The sequence below is a fragment of the Macrobrachium nipponense genome, chromosome 13 (assembly GCF_015104395.2).
Source record: "Macrobrachium nipponense isolate FS-2020 chromosome 13, ASM1510439v2, whole genome shotgun sequence".
In the NCBI taxonomy this organism is placed as follows: Eukaryota; Metazoa; Arthropoda; class Malacostraca; order Decapoda; family Palaemonidae; genus Macrobrachium; species Macrobrachium nipponense.
In genome coordinates, this window is record NC_087206.1 from 87,800,137 (window position 1) to 87,820,783 (window position 20,647).

Sequence of the window (20,647 nt, forward strand, 5' to 3'; positions counted from 1 at the left end):
CGAGCTCCTCCTTCTCCCGGGTTTTACTCTCGGATGTTTGTAGTTCTAAAGGCCTCGGGTGCCTGGCGCCCATCATAGATCTTTCGGTTTTGAACAAGTTCATTCTAAAGTCCAAGTTCAGGATGGAGACGGTCCAGACTGTTCTTTCATCCGTCAGGAGGGGGGACTGGATGATTTCCATCGATCTGCAGGATGCTTATCTGCAAATCCCCATCCATCCAAGAAGCAGACCTTACCTTCGGTTTTTCACGGACTCGGGAGTTTTTCCAGTTCAAGACCCTTTGTTTCGGCCTCACCACTGCTCCACAGGTCTTTTCTCGGGTGATGGCTCCTGTTTCAGCTATTCTGCATCAGTTAAATGTAAGGATGCTTCGGTATCTGGACGATTGGCTAGTCCAGGCCGAATCTCTAGAGAAATGTCTCCGGTCGAGGGAGATAGTTCTGTCTCTTTGTGTCGAGTTGGGCATTCGTGTCAACTTCGACAAGTCCAATCTAATCCCTTGCCAGATCATGACTTATCTGGGGATTGTTTTGAATTCCCAGATTTTGAGGGCTTCTCCCGCTCAGAAACGGATAGACAAGCTTCTGAGTCTGATCGAAGAATTTTTGTCCTCCGTAATGCAGCCAGTTTCTCTTTGGAGGTCTCTCCTGGGCCATTTGTCATCCCTCATCCAACTGGTTCCCGGAGGTCGTCTCAGAATGAGGTCCCTTCAGTCGACACTTCGCCAGTCATGGGATTTCGTGTCCGAGGACACGATAGTCGCCTCTTCTCCACAATGTCGAAAGGATCTCCGTTGGTGGATGCAAGTTCACCGCCTCAAGTCAGGGACATCTCTTCTTTCAGTTCCTCCGGACCTAATGTTTTGGTCAGACGCCTCGGATCAAGGTTGGGGCGCACACCTGGGCTCCGAAGCCGCTTCGGGCCTTTGGTTAGAGGAGGAGAGGAGCATGTCAATAAATTGGAGGGAACTGAGGGCAGTGTACCTAGGCCTTCTTTCATTTCAGGAACAACTGTTGGAGTCGGTTGTCGCGATCTTTGTCGACAACACCACAGCAGTCTCGTACTTGAGAAACCAAGGCGGCACACAGTCGGATCTTCTCACTCAAGAAGCCCGATCAATCCTGTGTTGGGCAGAAGACAGGGGGATTACGTTGGTCCCTCAGTTTATCCTGGGCCATCACAACGTCTTAGCAGACGCCTTGTCGAGACCGAACGAAGTTCAAGGGTCGGAGTGGACACTTTGCCAGGAAGTCTTCGACAGCCTCAGGAAGAAATGGCCTGTCACAGTCGATCTGTTTGCCACCCCACTGAATTTTCGGTGCCAGATATTCTTCGCCCCTTACCAGACTCCTCAGAGTGCCGGGACAGACTCTCTTTGCAGGACTGGGAGGGACTTCAAGCCTATGCTTTTCCTCCGTTCTCTCTGGTGAGGTCAGTCCTCAACAAAGTGAGGGCAACCAAGCGTCTGGATCTCACCTTGATCGCCCCCTTCTGGCCACAGAAGGAGTGGTTTCCCGACCTTCTGGAAGCACTGGTAGAAACCCCCCATTCGCCTGCCAGAGAGACCAGATCTTCTCAAACAACCCCATTTTCATCGGTTCCATCAGAGGCTCCACATGCTTCATCTTCATGCCTGGAGACTGTCAGGAGGTTCTCCAAGCACGAAGGGTTCTCCTCCAGAGTGGCGCGACAGTTGGCTCTTGCCAGGCGACAATCAACCAGAGTAAATTATCAGGCTAAATGGTCGGTTTACAGACGTTGGTGTAAGTCTCAAGGACATTCAATTTCTAGACCTTCCTTACCGAAAGTAGCGGAGTTTTTAGTTCATTTACATCATGACAGGGCCCTGTCACCTTCGTGCATTAAGGGTTATAGGTCTATGCTTTCCTATGTTTTTAAGGCAAGGCTTCCTGAGATCTCTTCATCTTATGTCATTAGAGATTTACTTCGATCTTTTTCCCTATCTCGACCCAGGCCGCAGTGTTCGCCTCCGACATGGGACGTTAACAAAGTCCTTCAAGCCTTAAGGTTCCCTCCGTTTGAGCCTCTGAATTCTGCCAAATTTAGGGACCTCTCTTCTAAGACACTCTTCCTTGTCTCACTGGCTACAGCCAAGAGGGTGGGTGAACTGCAAGCACTCTCTTTTCTGGTTGCCAGATCTGGACAAGACATGATTTTGTCATACCTTCCTGAATTTGTCGCAAAGACTGAATCGTCTGATAATCCCATTCCCAGTCTTTCGTACTGAAGTCGCTGGTCGACTTTGTTGGTAATTTAAATGAGGAATTAGTTCTTTGCCCTGTTAGGGCGCTCTCATGTTATTTACGCGCACGAAGGACATTCAGGGTCGTCCCCGTCATCTGTTTGTTTCACCCCGAAATGTCAAGAGACCTATTTCAAAGAATGGTGTATCCTTTTTTCTCAGAGATCTGATCGTTAAAACTGGTGGTTCGGCTGCTGGGGAAGACCAGACGCCGAGAGCACACAGTATTAGAGCAGTTGCTACATCAGTAGCTTTTATGAAGAATGTCTCAGTCGCCAAGGTGCTTGAGGCGGCGACTTGGCGTTCTAATTCTGTTTTTGCCTCTTTTTACTTGAGGGATATTTCTCTAGTTCTAGGCGACCTTCGTTCTTTGGGCCCGTTGGTGATGGCAGGACAGGTCGTCAGACAGGAGAATTAGGTAGTCTTCCTGTTTTACGTTTGGTTGCTACCTGTATATTATTCATTAATTTTTTTTTTTTTTTTTTGTATATATTTTTTGTTTTTGTATTATAACCCATGGCAGTTTTTGACGTAGTTATAATGGGAATTAGGCAGTTTGGTATTTAGGTGTTTTTGATGACAAGGACTGACTGCTTGGCAACTCATGCTGCTTCCATTTTCAGTGTGAAATGGTTCCAGCCACTGGGTTGTCGGCACTGGCGACTACGCTTCTCCCAGAGTCGATGCTGACCTAGGACTAGCCACTGGTTCGCTTGTCCTGACGACTCCTGCTTCTTCCACTGTCCTGGACAGGGAATTAGTCGATGGATCGTCTGCTGTCATCTGGTGACTCGCTCACCATCTACTTTTTGTCTCACCTGTCTTCTCAGAGTCAGACACTCGTGGAGATCAGGTGACATTTAGTAGCCCTGAGTTTCTTGTTGACGAAGTCGGTTGCGTTGATACACCCCCGATGATCGTGTAACATGAGACCAGGTTGGACTGTCAGGCATTCGTCCTTCGGGACTGAATCGCCTTTTTGCTCCGCGCTCCTTTCTCTTGGCACCAGAAAGCTCGAGTTAGGAGTTGCTCATGAGCCGATTCGTTGCTGGCGACTTCGGGTTGCGTTGATACACCCCCAAGGTTTGCTTAGCTTTGAATCGCCCAGACAGTCCAGACACTCATCCTTTAGGGAAAGAATAGTGCTTGATAGTCTTCAGGGTGCAGCCTTGCTGTCCGCAATTCGTCTGACTGGTCACCTGGTCGGTCACCTGACTTTAGTACAGACGGACTGACTATGCACTTACTCCTTGTCCTGTGCTACCGCAGTTGGTGGCATTATGGTAGGAGACTTTGAGTTGTTAGTATCTTTGACCTTGGGTTGAGTTTTGACTGCCTATGATATATATTTCTTTGTTTGTTTTCTCCTATTCTGTCCGAAGGGGAAATTGTATTCAGATTCCCTCCTCCTTTTCAATGTGGTTAATCGGGCTAGATAAATTATATTAAGGTAATGTTTATTAATATGGAATTTTTATTCTAAAATTAATATTAATAATACTTACCTGTATAATTTATCTAGTCCCACCATCTTATTCCTAACCCCCACGATCTGCCTATCACAACTGATTTGAGGGAAGGTTTTCGTATCTGTCAACGACAGTGTTGCCAACTGGCGGACAGAATAGGAGGTAACAGGGTTGCCAATGTGGTAAATTTTGGTGCGGTTTTTGGGGATTTAGGGCTAGATAAATTATACAGGTAAGTATTATTAATATTAATTTTAGAATAAAAATTCCATTTTGAATATCTTCAAGTTTCTGTATTAGAAAATGCTAAGAGAATATTATAATAAGATATGGGTAGTAAGAAATTCTAGGAAAGATAAAGTTGGACAATAACACCTTCAGGCACTAGTTCTTCAAAAGGTGTCATAATGCTCGTAACTGGAGGTCAGCAGGTTGGCCACAAGTGATAATGCTAATGGATTTAATGCAGAGAGAAACCACATTTGCTGAACAGCAGCACCAATGTACAGTAAATATGTGTCACTTAAACTTCTCAGTTCCAGAGGTCCTTTATTCCTTAAACCGTTGGAATGTGGAACAGTCTCCCTTCCTTCAAGATGTGGTATCATGAGGGGTTAGGGCTAAGAATAATAATATCACTGGTCTTTCCCAAAAAAAGATTATCGATAGCACTGTCTCTTAAAATGCTTAGGATTGAGTTCCTCTGATTCCATAGATGTGTTGGTGCTTGTGTGTTTTCTATGGAGAAATTTGATGCTTTCTAGCAGGGTGGATTGGTTTAAACCATAGTTTTTTGTTTTTTTTTAAATATGTGGTTTTTTGGGGGTTTGGTTTTTTTCAATTTCAAGTGACAGATATTTTATAAATTGATGCAAATAGTGCATTACGCAAATAACTCTTATTCAGTATTTCACGAAAGGGATGAGTGATATTCCAATAACTATTGCATCTTATAACTGCAGATGTTGAATTTTAAAAGGAACAGAGTTGAAAAAAAAATTGTGGGAAATATTATTTTCGAGTAAATCAGGGATAATCTTTTGTTCAAAATGTTTCCATATTGGGTTACACCTTCTGCCAGTCATGGTGATTGCACTGCACTGGGACATTTGATAAAAATTCAAGACCCCTGTAAAGGCACACTGAGCAAAGCAGCAACTTAAAACAAGATGAAGTGGAAACTGATTGCTGTCAGTGTTGCCAACAGTGCTTCCAGATGCCACTACTACCAACCAGCCAAAATCCTGCTAAATGGAAATCTAAATCAACCGTGTGTAAGTGTATTAAATATGAGATAAGGATATTAAAACCAATAAAAAAAAATATATATGGTTTTTATGGTTTTTCAAAATAAATAATTGGGTTTTGTTTAAAAAATAAAAAACATGGTTTTTGTACATGAACTTTCCTGTCAGATATATACTTAGCTATACGTCTCTGACGTCACGCGACAGGTAGGTCAGGTGATCTACCTTACCCGCCGCTGGGTGGCGGATGTAAGAACCAATCTCCCTTTCCAGCCAGAATTTTTCTGTCGCCGGTGACGACTACACCTGTGGTTGTTACCTCCTGACAGCTTTATTCATTTCTCGTTGCCGTGGATTTATTTGGACTGACTTTCGGTGAAGTACCTGATCTTGTTGGCTTGGCATACGCATTTGTGGATTGTTTTTGGATATTGATTTGGATTTTTCTTTGATTTCGAGATGTCTGAGTTAGAGGTTAAGAAATCTTCTATGTTTAGAGTGTGCGCTATGGATGAATGCAAGGTGAGACTACCGAAAGCTACGGTAGATCCTCACACAGTTTGCTTTAAATGTAGAGGTAAAGAATGTTCTTTTGATAACCCGTGTAATGAGTGTGAGAAGTTGGATGAGGGTGAATGGAAGGCTCTTTCTTCCTACTTGAGGAAGTTAGAGAAAGACAGGGTGAGAAAGGCTTCTTCTAGGAGTTCTAGTAAGTCTCGTATTAGCGAGTTAGAAGAAAATCCTGTTGTAGCATTAGAACCTTCTCCAGTTTCAGCTCCTGCGCCCTACATCGAACCTAAGGATACGACTACGAAAGTGGCAACCATGAGAGCCACGATCCTTAGCATGGAAAAGAAGATCCGTTCGTTGCAAGGTAAGAGTAGTGAAGGTGAATTGTGCAGTGACCCCAGTGCAGTGGAGGGTGCGTCTGATCGGCTCCTTAATGCTTCCAGGCCTAGACCTCTTCCAGACTCCCAGTCCCAGTGGAGGAGGAAAGTCAAAAGCCGCAGGAAGTTAGGGAGAACTCACCCCCCGATCAGGCGTCCCCTCGGTAGATCCTGATGCTCGTACCCAGGCTGCCCTTGTTCGCGCAAAGAAGGAGGTATTGCGCCAATGCTTCTCTTCGTCTTCCTCACCTTCACCTAGAAGAGGATGGAGCGCCTCGGATTCTTCACGACCGCTGAAGAGAGCCTGGAAGGCGCCTGGCTCCTTTCCTTCCAGCCCGGAAGTTTTTCCAGAAGAGCCGGAAGTAGAGATCAAGAAACCCAGGAGGGAGCAGGAGTTCTCGCCTCATGGTAGGCTGCGAGCCTCTTCTCCGGTGGAGGATTTTACAAGATCTCCAGCTCGAATTCTTGCGGGACTGCAAGCGCAGATTTCGGCACTGGCGGGCTCCTTGGCAGGAGGAACGCGTCGGAAAGACGTCTCTCTCCCTGTCAAGAAGTCTAGGATTCCTTCACCTGTCTTACCGTCTCAGTCAGAGTCGGTTCTCTCTCCTTTATCAGCGGATGGAAGGAGGCGCTCTTCCCTCAGCAGGCGCTTGTCGTCTTCCAGGCAGCAATCGCCCAAGAAGCTTTCTCCTGGTGACTACATCTCTCCAGTAGGAAGGGATCTAGCGACTAGTAGGCGTTCGTCTAAAGACAGGCGTACAGCCTCGTCCTCGCGCTCTTTTACGAAGATCCTTCATTCTCCGGATAAGAGAGCCTACTCGTTGATGGATTCGTCTAGAGACAGGATCTCGCCTTATGTTAGGCGCCTTGAGCCTAGTAGGCGCTACTCCCCAAGTAGACGCTCTCCCGCTCCCAAGCGTGGTGCGGAGGATAGGCGCTTTTCTCCTGATAGGCGCTTTTCTCCTGATAAGCGCGGCTCTACTTTTAGCCGCTCGATTCAGGACAGGCGCGTAGAGCCTGAAAGATATGTCTCTTCTGGGAGACTACCTTTTGAAGAGACACATAAGTCGGGAGCGAAGTTTGTGGAGCATGGTAGACGCCGGTCTCCTAGTAAGCGACCTTCTCCAGACCTTCGCTCTCCTGTAAGTAGGCGCCAAGAGCCTAGTAGGCGTTCGCCTCATGGTAGGCGCAGCTCGCCTGGCAGCCGCTCTCCTTTGAACAGGCGCATGGATCCTGAGAAGCGCCTTGAGCATAGTAGGCTTCCTCTCCTAGCAGGCGCTTCCCCCTTGGAAGCCCGGAATTCTAGGAGTAGGATTAAGGAGCAAAGAGCACGCACTCATCAGAGTAGGAAGGACTCATTCGAGAGGAGCTCTCCAGAAACTTTGGCTTCCCCTGATAGGCGCCAGTCTACTACTAGACACTCTCTGGACAGGCGCATTTCTTTAGAGAAGGCTAGCTGCACTCGTAAAGAAGCGGAGGGTTCTTCAGTGGATGAAGTTGAACCTTCAGAAGAGGATTTGGTGAAGGACTCGTCAGTTTCGTCCTACAAGATCCTTACAGATCTACTTCTTCAAGAGTTTGGAGACTCCCTTACTCCCGTCGCTCCTCCGTCTCCTCTCTCTTTATTCTCGACTTCGAAGAAGACGAAAGTTTCCTCTTGTGTGAGGATGAAGCCAACCATCTCAATGAAGAAGGCTTTGAGAGGTGTTGGTGATTGGCTGCTTTCTAAGGAAGAGAAAGGGAAAACTGTGCTTTTCTTTCCCTCCTTCCAAGCTTACGGGCAGACTCGGATTTTGGTACGAGTCTGGAGAACCCTTAGGTCTGGGTCTTCCTTCATCGGCGGATGCGGATTCTCTTCTCTGGTGGATGCAGCACGACGCTCGGCTCTTTTGTCGGCTAAAACGACCTGGGCTATGAACGAGCTTGACCACCTGCTGAAGGGAATGTTTAGAGTCTTGGAAGTCTTCAACTTCCTTGACTGGTCTTTGGGGGTCTTGGCTAAGAAGACTCAGAACCCGGATGCTATTTCGCCAGAAGATCTAAACAGTGTTCTAACGTGCATTGACAAAGCAGTTAGAGATGGATCGAGCGAAATAGCCTCCCTCTTTGGAGCAGGGATCCTTAAGAAGAGATCAGTCTTCTGCTCTTTTCTGACGAAGTCTGTTTCGCATGCCCAAAGAGCCTCTCTCCTGTATTCGCAGCTCTCGCCTCTGCTTTTTCCAAAGAAGATAATCCAGGACATCTCAGGATCTATCTCTGCGAAGGCGACTCAGGACATGCTCGCACAGTCGGCACGGAAGCCTAAGACCTCCTTCCAGACGAAGACTAAGAAGGAGACTCCAGCTAGACAGGAGCCCTTTCGAGGGGGCCCCCCTTCTAGAGCCTCTACCTCGAGAGGTAATAGAACTTTCAAGAGAGGTAGATCCTTCTCACGCTCTGTCAGAGCTAAGAAGTAGGGAAGTAGTCCTCCAAACACCAGTAGGTGCCAGACTTCTAAGATTCTCGGAAGCCTGGACAAAGAGAGGAGCGGACAACTGGTCCCTCTCTATAATAAGGAAAGGATATCTGATTCCTTTTACGGAAAGACCACCGTTGACAACGACTCCGAGGGAGTTGGTGGCCAGGTACAAGGATCCCATCATGAGCCTTGCTTTAACACAAGCAGTGGAACAAATGTTCGAGAAAGAGGCTATAGAGCTAGTGAGCGACCCTTGCTCAGCGGGCTTTTACAACCGCCTTTTTCTAGTTCCAAAAGCCTCAGGAGGATGGAGACCGGTTCTGGATGTAAGCGCCCTGAATTTCTTTGTAGAAAAGAGGAAGTTCGCCATGGAGACGACATCCTCAGTGTTGGCGGCCCTTCGGCCAGGGGACTGGATGGTGTCCCTAGATCTTCAGGACGCTTACTTCCATGTGCCTATCCATCCTTCGTCAAGGAAATACCTCAGGTTCATGATGGGAGGAAGGATATTCCAGTTCAGGGCCTTGTGCTTCGGCCTTTCAACAGCCCCTCAGGTCTTTACAAGCCTAATGAAAAATGTAGCAAGATGGCTACATTTGGAGGGAGTCAGAGTGTCCCTTTACTTGGACGACTGGCTGATCAGAGCCAAGTCTCAGGAAAGATGTTTGGAGGACCTACAAAAGACTCTTTTCATGGCAAGTTCTCTGGGACTTTTGGTGAACTTTCAAAAGTCTCAGTTGATCCCCAGTCAAGATCGTATCTATCTGGGGATTCGGATGGCTTCTCTGGATTTTCGGGCTTTTCCGTCTCCAGAACGGATAGCCCGAGGGTCAGAGAAAGTCAAAGCCTTCTAGAGAAAGAAGTATGCACAGCGAGGGAGTGGATGAGTTTGTTGGGGCACTCTCCTCGTTGGAGCAATTCCTTTCTCTAGGAAGGTTGCACCTCAGACCTCTCCAGTTCTTTCTCCATCGAAACTGGAGGTGTCGTTCACAAAACCTAGAGTTCTCCTTCGAGATTTCAAAGGAAATCAAGAAGGACCTCTCTTGGTGGGCCAACCCTCTCAAGTTTGCAGAAGGGATGTCCCTTCACATTCCGAACCCCAACCAAGTGTTGTATTCCGACGCCTCGGAAACAGGTTGGGGAGCGACGCTCGGCTCAAGAGAAGTGTCAGGCACCTGGAACAAGGAACAGGTGACCTGGCACATCAACAAGAAGGAGCTGATGGCGGTTTGGCTAGCTTTCAAAGCTTTCGAGCCTCACGTCCTAGCTTCAACAGTTCAGATCAACTCTGACAACACCACGGCCCTGGCTTACATCAGGAAGCAAGGGGGGACTCACTCTTTCTCCCTGTACGAGACAGCAAAAGAACTTCTGCTTTGGGCAGAAAAAAGGAAGATTTGTCTCCTTACCAGGTTCGTACAGGGAGAAAAGAACGTCAGAGCAGACCTCCTAAGCAGGAAAGATCAAGTTCTGCCGGCAGAGTGGACTCTGCACGAAGATGTTTGCCAGGACCTGTGGAAGCTTTGGGGCAAACCTCATATAGACCTCTTCGCCACAGCCAAGAATATGAGGATAGCCAACTACTGCTCTCCGATATCGGACCCGAGGGCAGTGTCGATAGACGCGTTCCTACTAGATTGGAAGGGTCTAGACACGTATGCTTTTCCTCCATTCAAGATACTGGGAGAGACTCTAAAGAAATTTGCAGAATCGGAGGCAGCAAGGATGACGCTTGTAGCCCGTTCTGGCCCGCACAAGTATGGTTCACAGAGGTACTGGAATGGTTAGTAGATCTTCCGAGAACATTACCACAGAGGATCGATCTGCTCAGACAACCCCACTTCGAGAGGTATCACAAAAACCTCCCCGCTCTAGATCTGACTGGCTTCAGACTGTCAAAAGTTTGGTCAGAACGAGAGGCTTTTCGGCAAGAGTTGCAACGGCTATCGCAGCAGCAAGAAGGCCTTCTACACTTAGAGTCTACCAATCGAAGTGGGACGTCTTTCGGCGATGGTGTAGGAACCATCACTTTTCCTCTTCCAGTACCTCTGTGACACGAATAGCAGACTTCTTACTTTTCCTTAGGGAAGAAAGTGGATTGGCGGTATCAACCATTAAAGGCTATCGTAGCATGCTATCTGCAGTGTTTAGGCACAGAAACTTAAACATTTCAGAAGATAAGGACCTTCATGATCTAATAAGATCGTTTGAAACATCCAAGAAGGTTTCTCCAGGGGTTCCGAGTTGGAATCTGGATGTAGTGCTACGTTACCTGAGGTCCAATAAGTTCGAACCGCCTCAGTCTGCATCGTTTAGAGACCTCACGAAGAAGACAATTTTCCTCATGGCATTGGCTTCCGCAAAAAGGGTTAGTGAACTCCATGCACTAGAAGGAAATGTGGGATTCAGAGGAGATGCAGCTATCTGTTCATTCCTTCCTTCGTTCTTAGCCAAGAACGAGAACCCCTCAAATCCTTGGCCTAGGAGCTTTGAAGTACAAGGATTGTCTGCATTAGTAGGCGAGGAAGCAGAGAGGTCTCTTTGCCCAGTAAGAAGTTTGAAATTCTATCTACAGAGAAAGAAACAACTTAAGGGCAATGATGTCAACCTTTGGTGCTCTGTAAGAGATCCAAGGAGGACACTTTCGAAGAATGCGCTTTCTTTCTTTATCAGAAGCCTGGCGAAAGAAGCGCATGCGATATGTGAGGAAAGTCAATACAAAGTTCTTAAGGTCAAAGCTCATGAGGTAAGAGCTATTGCCACGTCATTGACTTTTAACAAAAACATATCCCTGAGTAATATTATGAAGGCAACATTCTGGCGTTGCAACTCAGTCTTTGCAAACCACTATCTGAGAGACGTCAAAATTACGTATGAAAAGTGCTTCGGGTTAGGCCCGTACGTATCGGCGGATTCGGTGCTGGGGCAGGGAGCTGAGACATATCCTTAGTAGTATATATTTTTTCCCCTTGTTAGGTTGTAAGTTTTTGGTTGTTTGAAAGAACATGCGGGTAGGCATGTTTTTCATTTCGTAGTGCTAACAATGATTAGTTTGGTTAGGTGATCGGTGTATGTTTGAGCTCCTTGCAATGATAGTGGTTAGGTTCTGTCATATAAGTGGGCGAATCCCCGTTGACAGATCCTGCTCGGATTCTATCAAGTAAGCGGACAACCAAATCCCTTTGATAGACCCAAAGAGTCTGTCAGCTGTAGGTCACGCCCTCGCTGAAGCTCTTAAGGCAACGCAGACTCATAGACAGTAACTACGAAGTCTTCTGCCTAAACAGGTAAGAACCAAGGTTGTTTTTACATCCTACAACTAGTGTTGTTTTCCCCTTTTTTCCATATTTATATTGCTGTCTCTTTCCCTCCACCAAGGGTGTCAATCAGCTAAGTATATATCTGACAGGAAAGTTCATGTACAAAAATGTTATTGTTAGTATACAATAAGGTTTTGTACATACTTACCTGGCAGATATATACTTAGCTATACGTCTCTGACGTCACGACAGAATTCAAAACTCGCGGCACACGCGACAGGTAGGTCAGGTGATCTACCTTACCCGCCGCTGGGTGGCGGATGTAAGAACCAATCTCCCTTTCCAGCCAGAATTTTTCCTTCCACCGGTCTCCTGAGGGGAGGCTGGGCGGGCCATCAATCGTATATATCTGCCAGGTAAGTATGTACAAAACCTTATTGTATACTAACAATAACATTTTTTCCACCCTGCTTTCTAGTGAGAAAATAGGACAAAGAACCTCTGTTGTTTAAGAGGATAAAGGCACTATTTATGCCTGACACAGGAAGGACAGCCTAATAACCACATGAGGAAGATCAGAAATGTTCTATTTTTAAATATATATGAAAAATTGGGGTTTATTTCTTATCCAAATTTAGCAAATGTAGGCAGAGATGCTCTTATCTTGCCTTATTACTGGTGTACAAGTGTTATAGAATTTGGGTTGGAAAACAAGATTGTTCTGTATGCCGATGATGCAACACTTGGGGGTGTAGTAAAGTCTCCACTGCTAGAAATGAAACTGCCCTCAGCCTCAGCCAGGGCATGGACCAGATCAGTGAGGGGTGTAGTCGATGTGGTTTGAGGCTGAACTCCAGTAAAACAAATACACTATTGATTAAGAGATCTTGTACAAATTTTCTATCCCACCCTCCCTTTCAGGTGGATGGGACTTTGCTGAATGAGTCTGAAGCTCCAGCTATTCTGGGTATAACTTTTGCTCGCATCTTTTTTTTGAGAAACATCTAGTAAAAGTTTTAGGAAATGCTACACAAAAATTATGTATTGTTCATAAGGCCTCATTTGTTTATAACAGTGATAAAATTAATACCTGTTTTAGGTAATTTGTCCTTTCTTTACTAGGATACTATTCTCCAGTGTGGCTGTCTGCTTCTGCCAGAGATTTTTCTCTTTTAGAGGACCTTTATTCCTCACACCGTTGGACTGTGGAACAGCCTCCCAGAGGATGTTGTCAAGTTGGAACTTCAGAAGTTCAAGCAAAGATGCAGTGGAGTTCTGTTACTTCTTTTGAATGAACACTATATTCTTTGGAAGCTTGAATTTAAAGTCAGTGGTACCTGTGGGCTTGTTCCATATGAATAGGGTTCACCTTCTGAATAATAATAGCAATAATAATAATAATGATGATAATAATAATAATATTATTATTATTATTTTGGTAGAAGACCCCTTTATTGCAAATGCTGTTGAAAAGAATGGCAGAATTAAGCGAGTTGATTTTATATATTGTTTTTTTCTATTTCCCTTACAATTTTTTGCTTCTCAGGCTCAGCGATGTTTCTGAGTAACTGGCCAATATTCTCATTGGGAATTTTTTAAAAATTATAAATGCTAAAGGTAATCTTTTATTAGAACAGGATCTCAGGTCCAGGACAAGCAGGGGTCATTGTCAGTGCCAATATTATTCCGCAGGCGTAGTTCAGTTCCGTGCCGGGGTCGTCTTTGGTTTAGGGCTGGTATAGCTGGTATCATGACGTTTCGACCTTCTCGCAGGTCATCTTCGAACGAGTCGGTTGAAGGACTGTAGCAAGAGTGTCTGCCGGGGGAAGTATTTATAGCACTTGGATATAGAGTTGGATTCTCATTGGTCGGGCCGATCTTGAGAGAAGTTGTGGATCTAGCCTCGATGGTCTAGGGGATTCTGTCGTGTGAGCGCCATAGTAGTGTGCCTGTGGATGAACGTCAGGAGTTCCGTCTGTAGCAGGAGTCCCATCATCCTGTGGGGGCTCCTGATTATGGGTCTAATTCATGTGTTTTGAATCTTAAAAGCTGCAGGATGTTAAAAAGTATCATAAACCTGAAAGTAACTTGATAAGTTTATTTTAAAAAGTTAACATTGGCTTATATAAAACACAAGGAATGCGTTGTTTGCATGGATGGTATAACCTATGTATATGTCACCATAGATTCTGTTTCAGTGCATCTGCCGCAGTATGTAAAACCAGTAAACACATACATATGTATTACTCCAGCTCCATTTTATTGTTATACAGGTCTAAATATCAACATCTTTGGTTCCAAACTATCTCCAAAGTGGAAAGGAATTAAATATAAATTTAGGCCAAATGCCAGGCACTGGGACCTATGAGGTCATTCAGCTCTGAAAATCATAATGAAAAATTATTAGGAGAAGGTGGAAAGAAGGATGGAAGAAAAATAATATGAATGGAGGTAATTTATAAAAGGGGTTGCGGCAATTGTCCAAAGGTACACTGCAATGAGTGTAAAGTAATGTCTAAAGCTCACTGTATGAGGTGCGCTAATGCCACCAGCCCCTTATGAGACTGTATTCACAGTGACTAAGAACCAAGAAGTACGTTAGTTATATAGCATAAGGAATCTAGAAGGCAAGAAACAGGTAAAATTCTGATGAGATGGAGGGAAGGATCCTAGCAAAATTGTAGCAATGTCGAAAGAGGTGCTAGTTAAATCGTCAGATGATTAGCAAGACCCATGAGAGATTGTAAGAGCTAGCAAGGGAAAATTTTGCAAGTGCCTGAGATATGGAAGATTGTTTACCTTAGGCACATTTGGGTGTAAGTTACATTGTTGGGCAGAATGTAAAATCCCAACCTAAAAAGCTGGCAGTATTGCTGAATAAGACTGGTAGGAGGAGATGCTATTCGGCAGAGCTTGAGTAAGGCAGATTATGCTCCATTGCCTTTTACCTTTTATTTTTCAACCATTCCAGTTAGTCATTTCCCCATCTATTTATCCAACTTCAACTTCATTTTGCTAGAATTTTAAAACCTATTTATCCAATTTCAACTTCATTTTGCTAGAATTTAAAACACATTCTTTGGGAATGGCCTCCTAGTATTTGGAAGTGAGATTTGGTGGCCTCAGTTAGCTAAATAATAATGATGGAAAATTACACAAAGTTTAACTATTACATGTCCCTCTGTGCATTTCTCTTGGATCTCCTTTATTATTATTATAGTAATTTTTATTAGATAATTTAGCCTGAAAACTGAGTTTAAATACATAATGCTCATAGTACGTATAGCGCTTATTTGTTTATCACTGTAATACATTTATAAAACTGATTATTCACAGATTTAAGTTGTAAGTGTATTTATTAGCTTTTGTCCTTTACTTTTTGCAGTAGTATTTCTTTTTCAGAGTTTATTTTTTTGCATTTTGTAGAACAGTTATTAGGTGTGCTATAGCATTTCTAAAGTTACACATAAACACAGATGGGTTACTCAGTATGCAAGGCAGGCAGGTAGCTTATGCAAGTTGATGGTATTGTCAAGGGAACTTGTAACCGTAAAATGTGTATGAATGAAGAAAATAATAATAGCACTCTTGATTACTGTGTAAAAAATGACTTAGTCACCCTGCAAAAGCTGTATATTTCCATCTTGGTAATTTCTCTTTGGCCTCTGTGGTTCATATTTCTTGTGAGTATACCAATGCTTTTTTTGGGGGCGGGAATAGATTTGCTAAACAAAACTTGATGAATTAGGAAGATTTTAATAAAAAAAAATCTCAAAGAATTACCATAGGAGCTGTAAAATCTCTCTTAATACACCCTGTAGCCATTTTATTTAAGATTGTTATGTCAAAGTGGTACTGCATCCTTGTTACTTAGCATATGTATTACCAGAACTACTCTGTATTTCTGTTGTCAGTATACTGTTTACTGTCTTATATATATGATGTACTGTGCTGCAACTGCATTATATATGTAATTGCACTGGTTTAAGCAGAAAATATTCATTCCAGTCAGAGTCAGAGGATATTTAGTGTCTCACCTTGACAATGAATGTTTGACTAGCGCATAATTTTGCTAATTTATTTTTCAAAGTATATTCAAGCAAAACTGAATCAGTACATGGTAAATCCATGCAAGGTGCAGGTGGTCTGTACTAGTGGGTTTTGAGAAACTGCCTATGTAAAAGCTCTTAAAAAAACATTCAGATTCATTGTTTCTTCTTTATTTATTTTCTGTTGACAGACTTGTTACCACAGTTAGCTGGGTGATTGTGTTAGGGCATAATAGATATCATCGCGACAGTTCACATAATTAAAAAGGGAATATTTTTGCTTGGAAAGGTATTCTTGTTGCATCAGAATTGCAGAGATGGTCCCAAAAATTATTTTTAACTGAAAATTTTAAATGTAGTTGGAAATTTTTTTTTGTTGAACTTTAAACCCTCAGAGAAACTTTTTGAGTGACTATAGTGTCACTATAGTGTATTTTAAAATTTGGATATTTCATTCTCTTTATATTAGCAACAGTTATCAATTGTGCCTTCAAATGAGCTCGCATGTGTCTCTTAATAATGTTAAAGGCTTCACGATAATTCTTAGGTAATAGGATCACCTTTGCGTTAGTGAGGCTTCTTTGCCCCAGCTTCTCAAGCTTGACTTGATACAGAAGCATCTGGAAGGTTGTTGGTGTGTTTGTGTATGTGTGAGCTTCCTGCAAAAGTAATTCGCTATGTCTCATTTTGTATTTTTCTAGTCAAATTACTCATTTTCCTCTTACTTCAGAAAAGTGCTCCTTTCGTCAGTGATAATGATACATATAAGAAGCCTCACTTTTGAAAATCTTGAGACCATTATTTTGTATATCGTACTGCAGGAGGTACACTCAATTCAATTAACGTGTACTCTGTGTGGTGTACTGTGTCCGCTCTGTTTTAAATGCTTATGTGCGTTATAGATTGCTAATATTGATGTGTTTTTATCATACTTCATCATATTGTAATTAGATAAGGAATTGGCAGTTTTATGGTACACTCCATTAAGTAAAACTTCAGTCTTGAGTATGTAGTGTCCATTGTTCTCAGGTGTTGATGATTAATTTTTTCAAGAGTAGCCTAGTTTATTGGTCATAAGCTTTTTGTGATAAAGTATTGAAACACTTAACTTGCATGATATTTTTAAATGTTTAAGGATCCATGTTTCACTAGAAAACTTAATTCAGGTGTACTCAACACACTGTTACACAGTGATGACACTTTCTCTTGTATCTGATTAGTATAAGTAGGATGGGCTATGATAATTTGTTGTTTATTGAATGTAACTTAATTTTTGCTGATACGTATTTCTTTTTTATATGTATTGACATTTAAGTGAATAAGAACCAAATTTGGGCATTTGTTCTCATAGTTGAAACTTGCTGTCACTGGTTTTGAATGGAGGTGACATACAGTAAACCCCCAGATTCGTAAGCTCGTAATTTGCAGACTTACCGATTCACAGTTTTTTCATTGCAAAATATTCACTAATTACATACTGTATTTTCATGACTAAATGCGCCTTATGTGATAAAACTATTAAAATACTCAGGTATGAGCATTCTTAGAGTTTTTTATGTTTGAAATACCAAAAAAGTATTCATGAGTTTTAACTATTTGTGGTGGCGTGTGATACACATCCCCTGGGATTCTGGGTGGTTTACTGTAGTAAGGGGGATGTGGTACACATCCTCTGCAATTCTGGGGGGTTTACTTTAGTTTAGTCTGTGCCTGTTTGCTGATTATGGAGTACTGTATACCTGTTAATACTGTTTCTGTTTCTTCTAAGGATAATTTTAACCGTTTCAATGTGATCTGAACATACAGTGCAGTGACATTAATGAAAACAAGAAATACCATTCACATATATTTTTGCACCAAGTAATAGCATTCTGTATTGGTTGATGTAGGCTTTGCTACATCAAGGAGATAGCATTTCAGGCACATCAAACGACTTCGTTGTGAGCTGCTGAGACCTCAGTGTCTCCCTCTCATATTCCATGATATTTATTAAAAGAAAGCATGAACACTCAGGATATAATTCAGCAAGCTCAGGATGTATTTGATCGAGTCACTCATCGTACATCTCCCCTCCTCCCTACTCACATGGAGTGTAAGTGAGGTAGCTTTGGTAAACTGTAGAGAAGAGAGACCTTGTATATCTTGAGACTTGTATGCTTTAAGCAATGTTAGTACTTTATTTTTATGTTAGGATTTAAGGTTTGATCAGGCTTTGTAATGACGTTTTACTTTGAAATGTAGGCATCATTACAGGCAGTCCCTGGTTATCGGTGGACTCAGTTAATGGCGATCCAGTTGTATGGCGCTTGTCTAGTCCCATAAAATCAGCTATTTATGGTGCCATAATGGCCTAAGTTTCAGTTATCAGCGCCATAAGGTGCTGATAATAGTTTTATGGTTCCGTAACATACCTTAACATAGGCGCCATTCATAAATTGCTGAGGTTCGGTTAATGGCGGTTTTCGCTTATCAGCACCCTGCTGAGAACGGAACCCCCACCGATAACTGGGGACTGCCAGTACAGTGAACCCCCGTACTCGTATTCTCAAAATTCGTGGACTCACATATTCGCAGATTTCTGTATGGAGCATATCTACCCATTACTTGCAGGAAATTTGCATATTTGCTGTATTTTTCTATGTGAAATATCCACAAATAACTGTACTTTCATATCAATTTCATGATTAAATGCACTTTTTGTGATAAAACTATTAAAAAAACCAGGTAAAAGCATATTTAGTGGGGTTTTCTTGAGTTTGAACTAACAAAACAGGCAGTTCTTAGCATTTTTATGGGGGTTCTAAGTATTTGTGGATTCTAGCTATTCACGGGGGATTGTCTGGAATGCGTCCCCCACGAATACATGGGCTCCACTGTAGACAACTCATTTAAAGGTTATTGGGTAGCTTGGGACGCAAACACCATTTTGTATTAGTTACCACATGTAATACATACCTACCTGTTTTGCATACAAGTGATTTATAACTATGTAGTATATATATCGAATGCTAGTCACCCAGCATAATTTTTTTATTAGAGCAGTGTATTTTTTTACTTACAGTATGTATAGTATTGTATTTTGCCACATTCCAATAGTAGTTATTGCAGTTGTTTGATAATTATTAAATTTTAGCCTAAATCTTAATGATAGAATTAGAATATGGTACCAGTAGGGTTAAGCTATGTACAAAGATAGGCTGCAATAAATTTTAGCAAGGTAGCAAGAGTAATTAGTATACAATTTTGGAGATCTTTACATTTTTATAACTTTTTTTGCTGTAAATAAGATTGATGGCAGTGCAATCATGGATACTTTTTGAATGACCCCCTAAATGCAGTCTTGTGATATCTATTTATTGTCTGCATTACAGTATAAAGCATGCGTTCTCATAGATTTTACATTGAATCTTGTGGGTCTAGCTACAACTAAACGAGAATGAGTCGGTGAACTTGATGTTATTGACAAGAGAGTGGGTTTTTCTAGTGATAATGCAATTTGTTCCCTCATTCTGGGCTATCTAGCAAAGAAAGGGAATCCGTCTCAGCCCGTGCTTCACTCCTCTACCATCAATAGTCTTTTCAACATCTTAGGCCCAGAGGAAGATGAAAGAGTCCTGTACCCCATGAGGCCTCTTACATATTATCTGCAAAGAACAGAGAAAGTCAGAGGCCCAGCTAGCAACCTGTGGTTTTCAGTAAGAAAACCTTCTAGGTCCTTGTCTAGAAATGTTATTTCTTTCTTCTTAAGAAATCTTATCTTGGGGGCTCACTCTCAAATTGAAGAAGACAACTTACCTGTCCTCACAGTAAAAGCCCATGATATTAGGGCTATATTAACATCTTCGGTGTTTAAACATAATCTTTCTCTTGTGGCAGTTGTATGGACTACTTGGAAAAGCAAGTCGGTGTTCATTATGCCCTATTTACGTGATGTTTAAGCGGTTTGTAATAATTGCAGTACATTACGACCGTTGTCCATGGCTGGTGTAGTGTTTGGAGTGGAAGTTTAGGAAGCTTGTCTTCTGTCTCTTTTCTCATCGCCTTGGAATATTGTGTTTGAGTCTTTGGGGAGCCTGGAGGGTACTGAGTACCTAGAGTGCCCACCAGTTTTTTATGTGTGGTTGTGGTTTAATGTTTTATGTGGTGAAGGTGACAGAAACTCTGGTTATGTTTTTTGTTGTACTGCGCCTGTGGCAGGGCATTTGTATATGTTTTTAGGTTGTGCTTCATTGTCAATCCTATATATCCAGCATTGCAAGGCTTTTGTTATTATTACTTCGTCAAGTGATCGGAATACTCCATCACTACGAAGTACCCACTTCAGTAGAGGTGATTCTGGCTATACCGCCATGCCGGCTATACTGCCATGCCGCTACATGGTGGAGGTGAGCACCAACCAGAGGCAGTACCTTCCTGCTGCAGCTCTCTCACCAGGTAAGGAATAAGCATTTTATCAATTCTAACTCTTTTCATTAAAAGTTTTCTGATGTTTTGGGGTATTTTTGTTCATGAATCCCTCCACCCACAATATGGATTCAGCTAAGTATAATTACTGGGTAAGTTACTTAGGTACATAAAAATTACATTTTTATGATAAAATTAAATTTTATACATACGTATATACTTATGCAGTAATTACGGACAGAACCCACCCTCCTCCCCTGTTATGGACTCTAGAGCATAAAACAAATTGAGCTCTTGGATGAGTTGTTCCTCTTTTACCCTAAAAGTAGGTTTGTTCTGTCACCTATATAAACAATAGCCTGTCGTTAGCACGAATTTCAAAATTTAAGCTTCCACTGAGTAGAAACTTTAGCTAAGTAATTACTGGGTAAGTACATATAAAAGGGATTTTGACGTAAGGAAAAATCTATTTCTGGGCGATTGGCTCGTGTCGCCAGCGAAATATCCTTTAATCTATTATTTCTAGGGTAAATGTACTAACACATACCAGAGAATAAATAAAATAAAGAAAAAGGTCAGTATAACTGACTCGCTCACCCTCCAGGAGGG

General features: G+C 42.6%; 1 protein-coding gene across 5 annotated transcripts in view; it reads left to right on the forward strand.

The window, feature by feature from the left end:
• The window catches only part of LOC135225173 (protein PRRC1-like), a 56,091-nt gene that overhangs the window by 9,961 nt on the left and 25,483 nt on the right, over positions 1 to 20,647 (forward strand). The window contains exons 1-2 of one of the 5 annotated variants that reach the window (XM_064264429.1): positions 16,246 to 16,301; positions 17,403 to 17,726. The exons of 2 other annotated variants lie outside the window; for them this stretch is intronic. In XM_064264429.1, coding sequence (XP_064120499.1) covers positions 17,636 to 17,726 — 91 coding nt within the window. In that variant the 5' untranslated portion in view covers positions 16,246 to 16,301; positions 17,403 to 17,635. Of the gene's footprint in view, positions 1 to 16,245; positions 16,302 to 17,402; positions 17,727 to 20,647 lie in introns of those variants that run through there. 2 more of the 5 variants (XM_064264431.1, XM_064264430.1) reach the window with 2 other exon arrangements.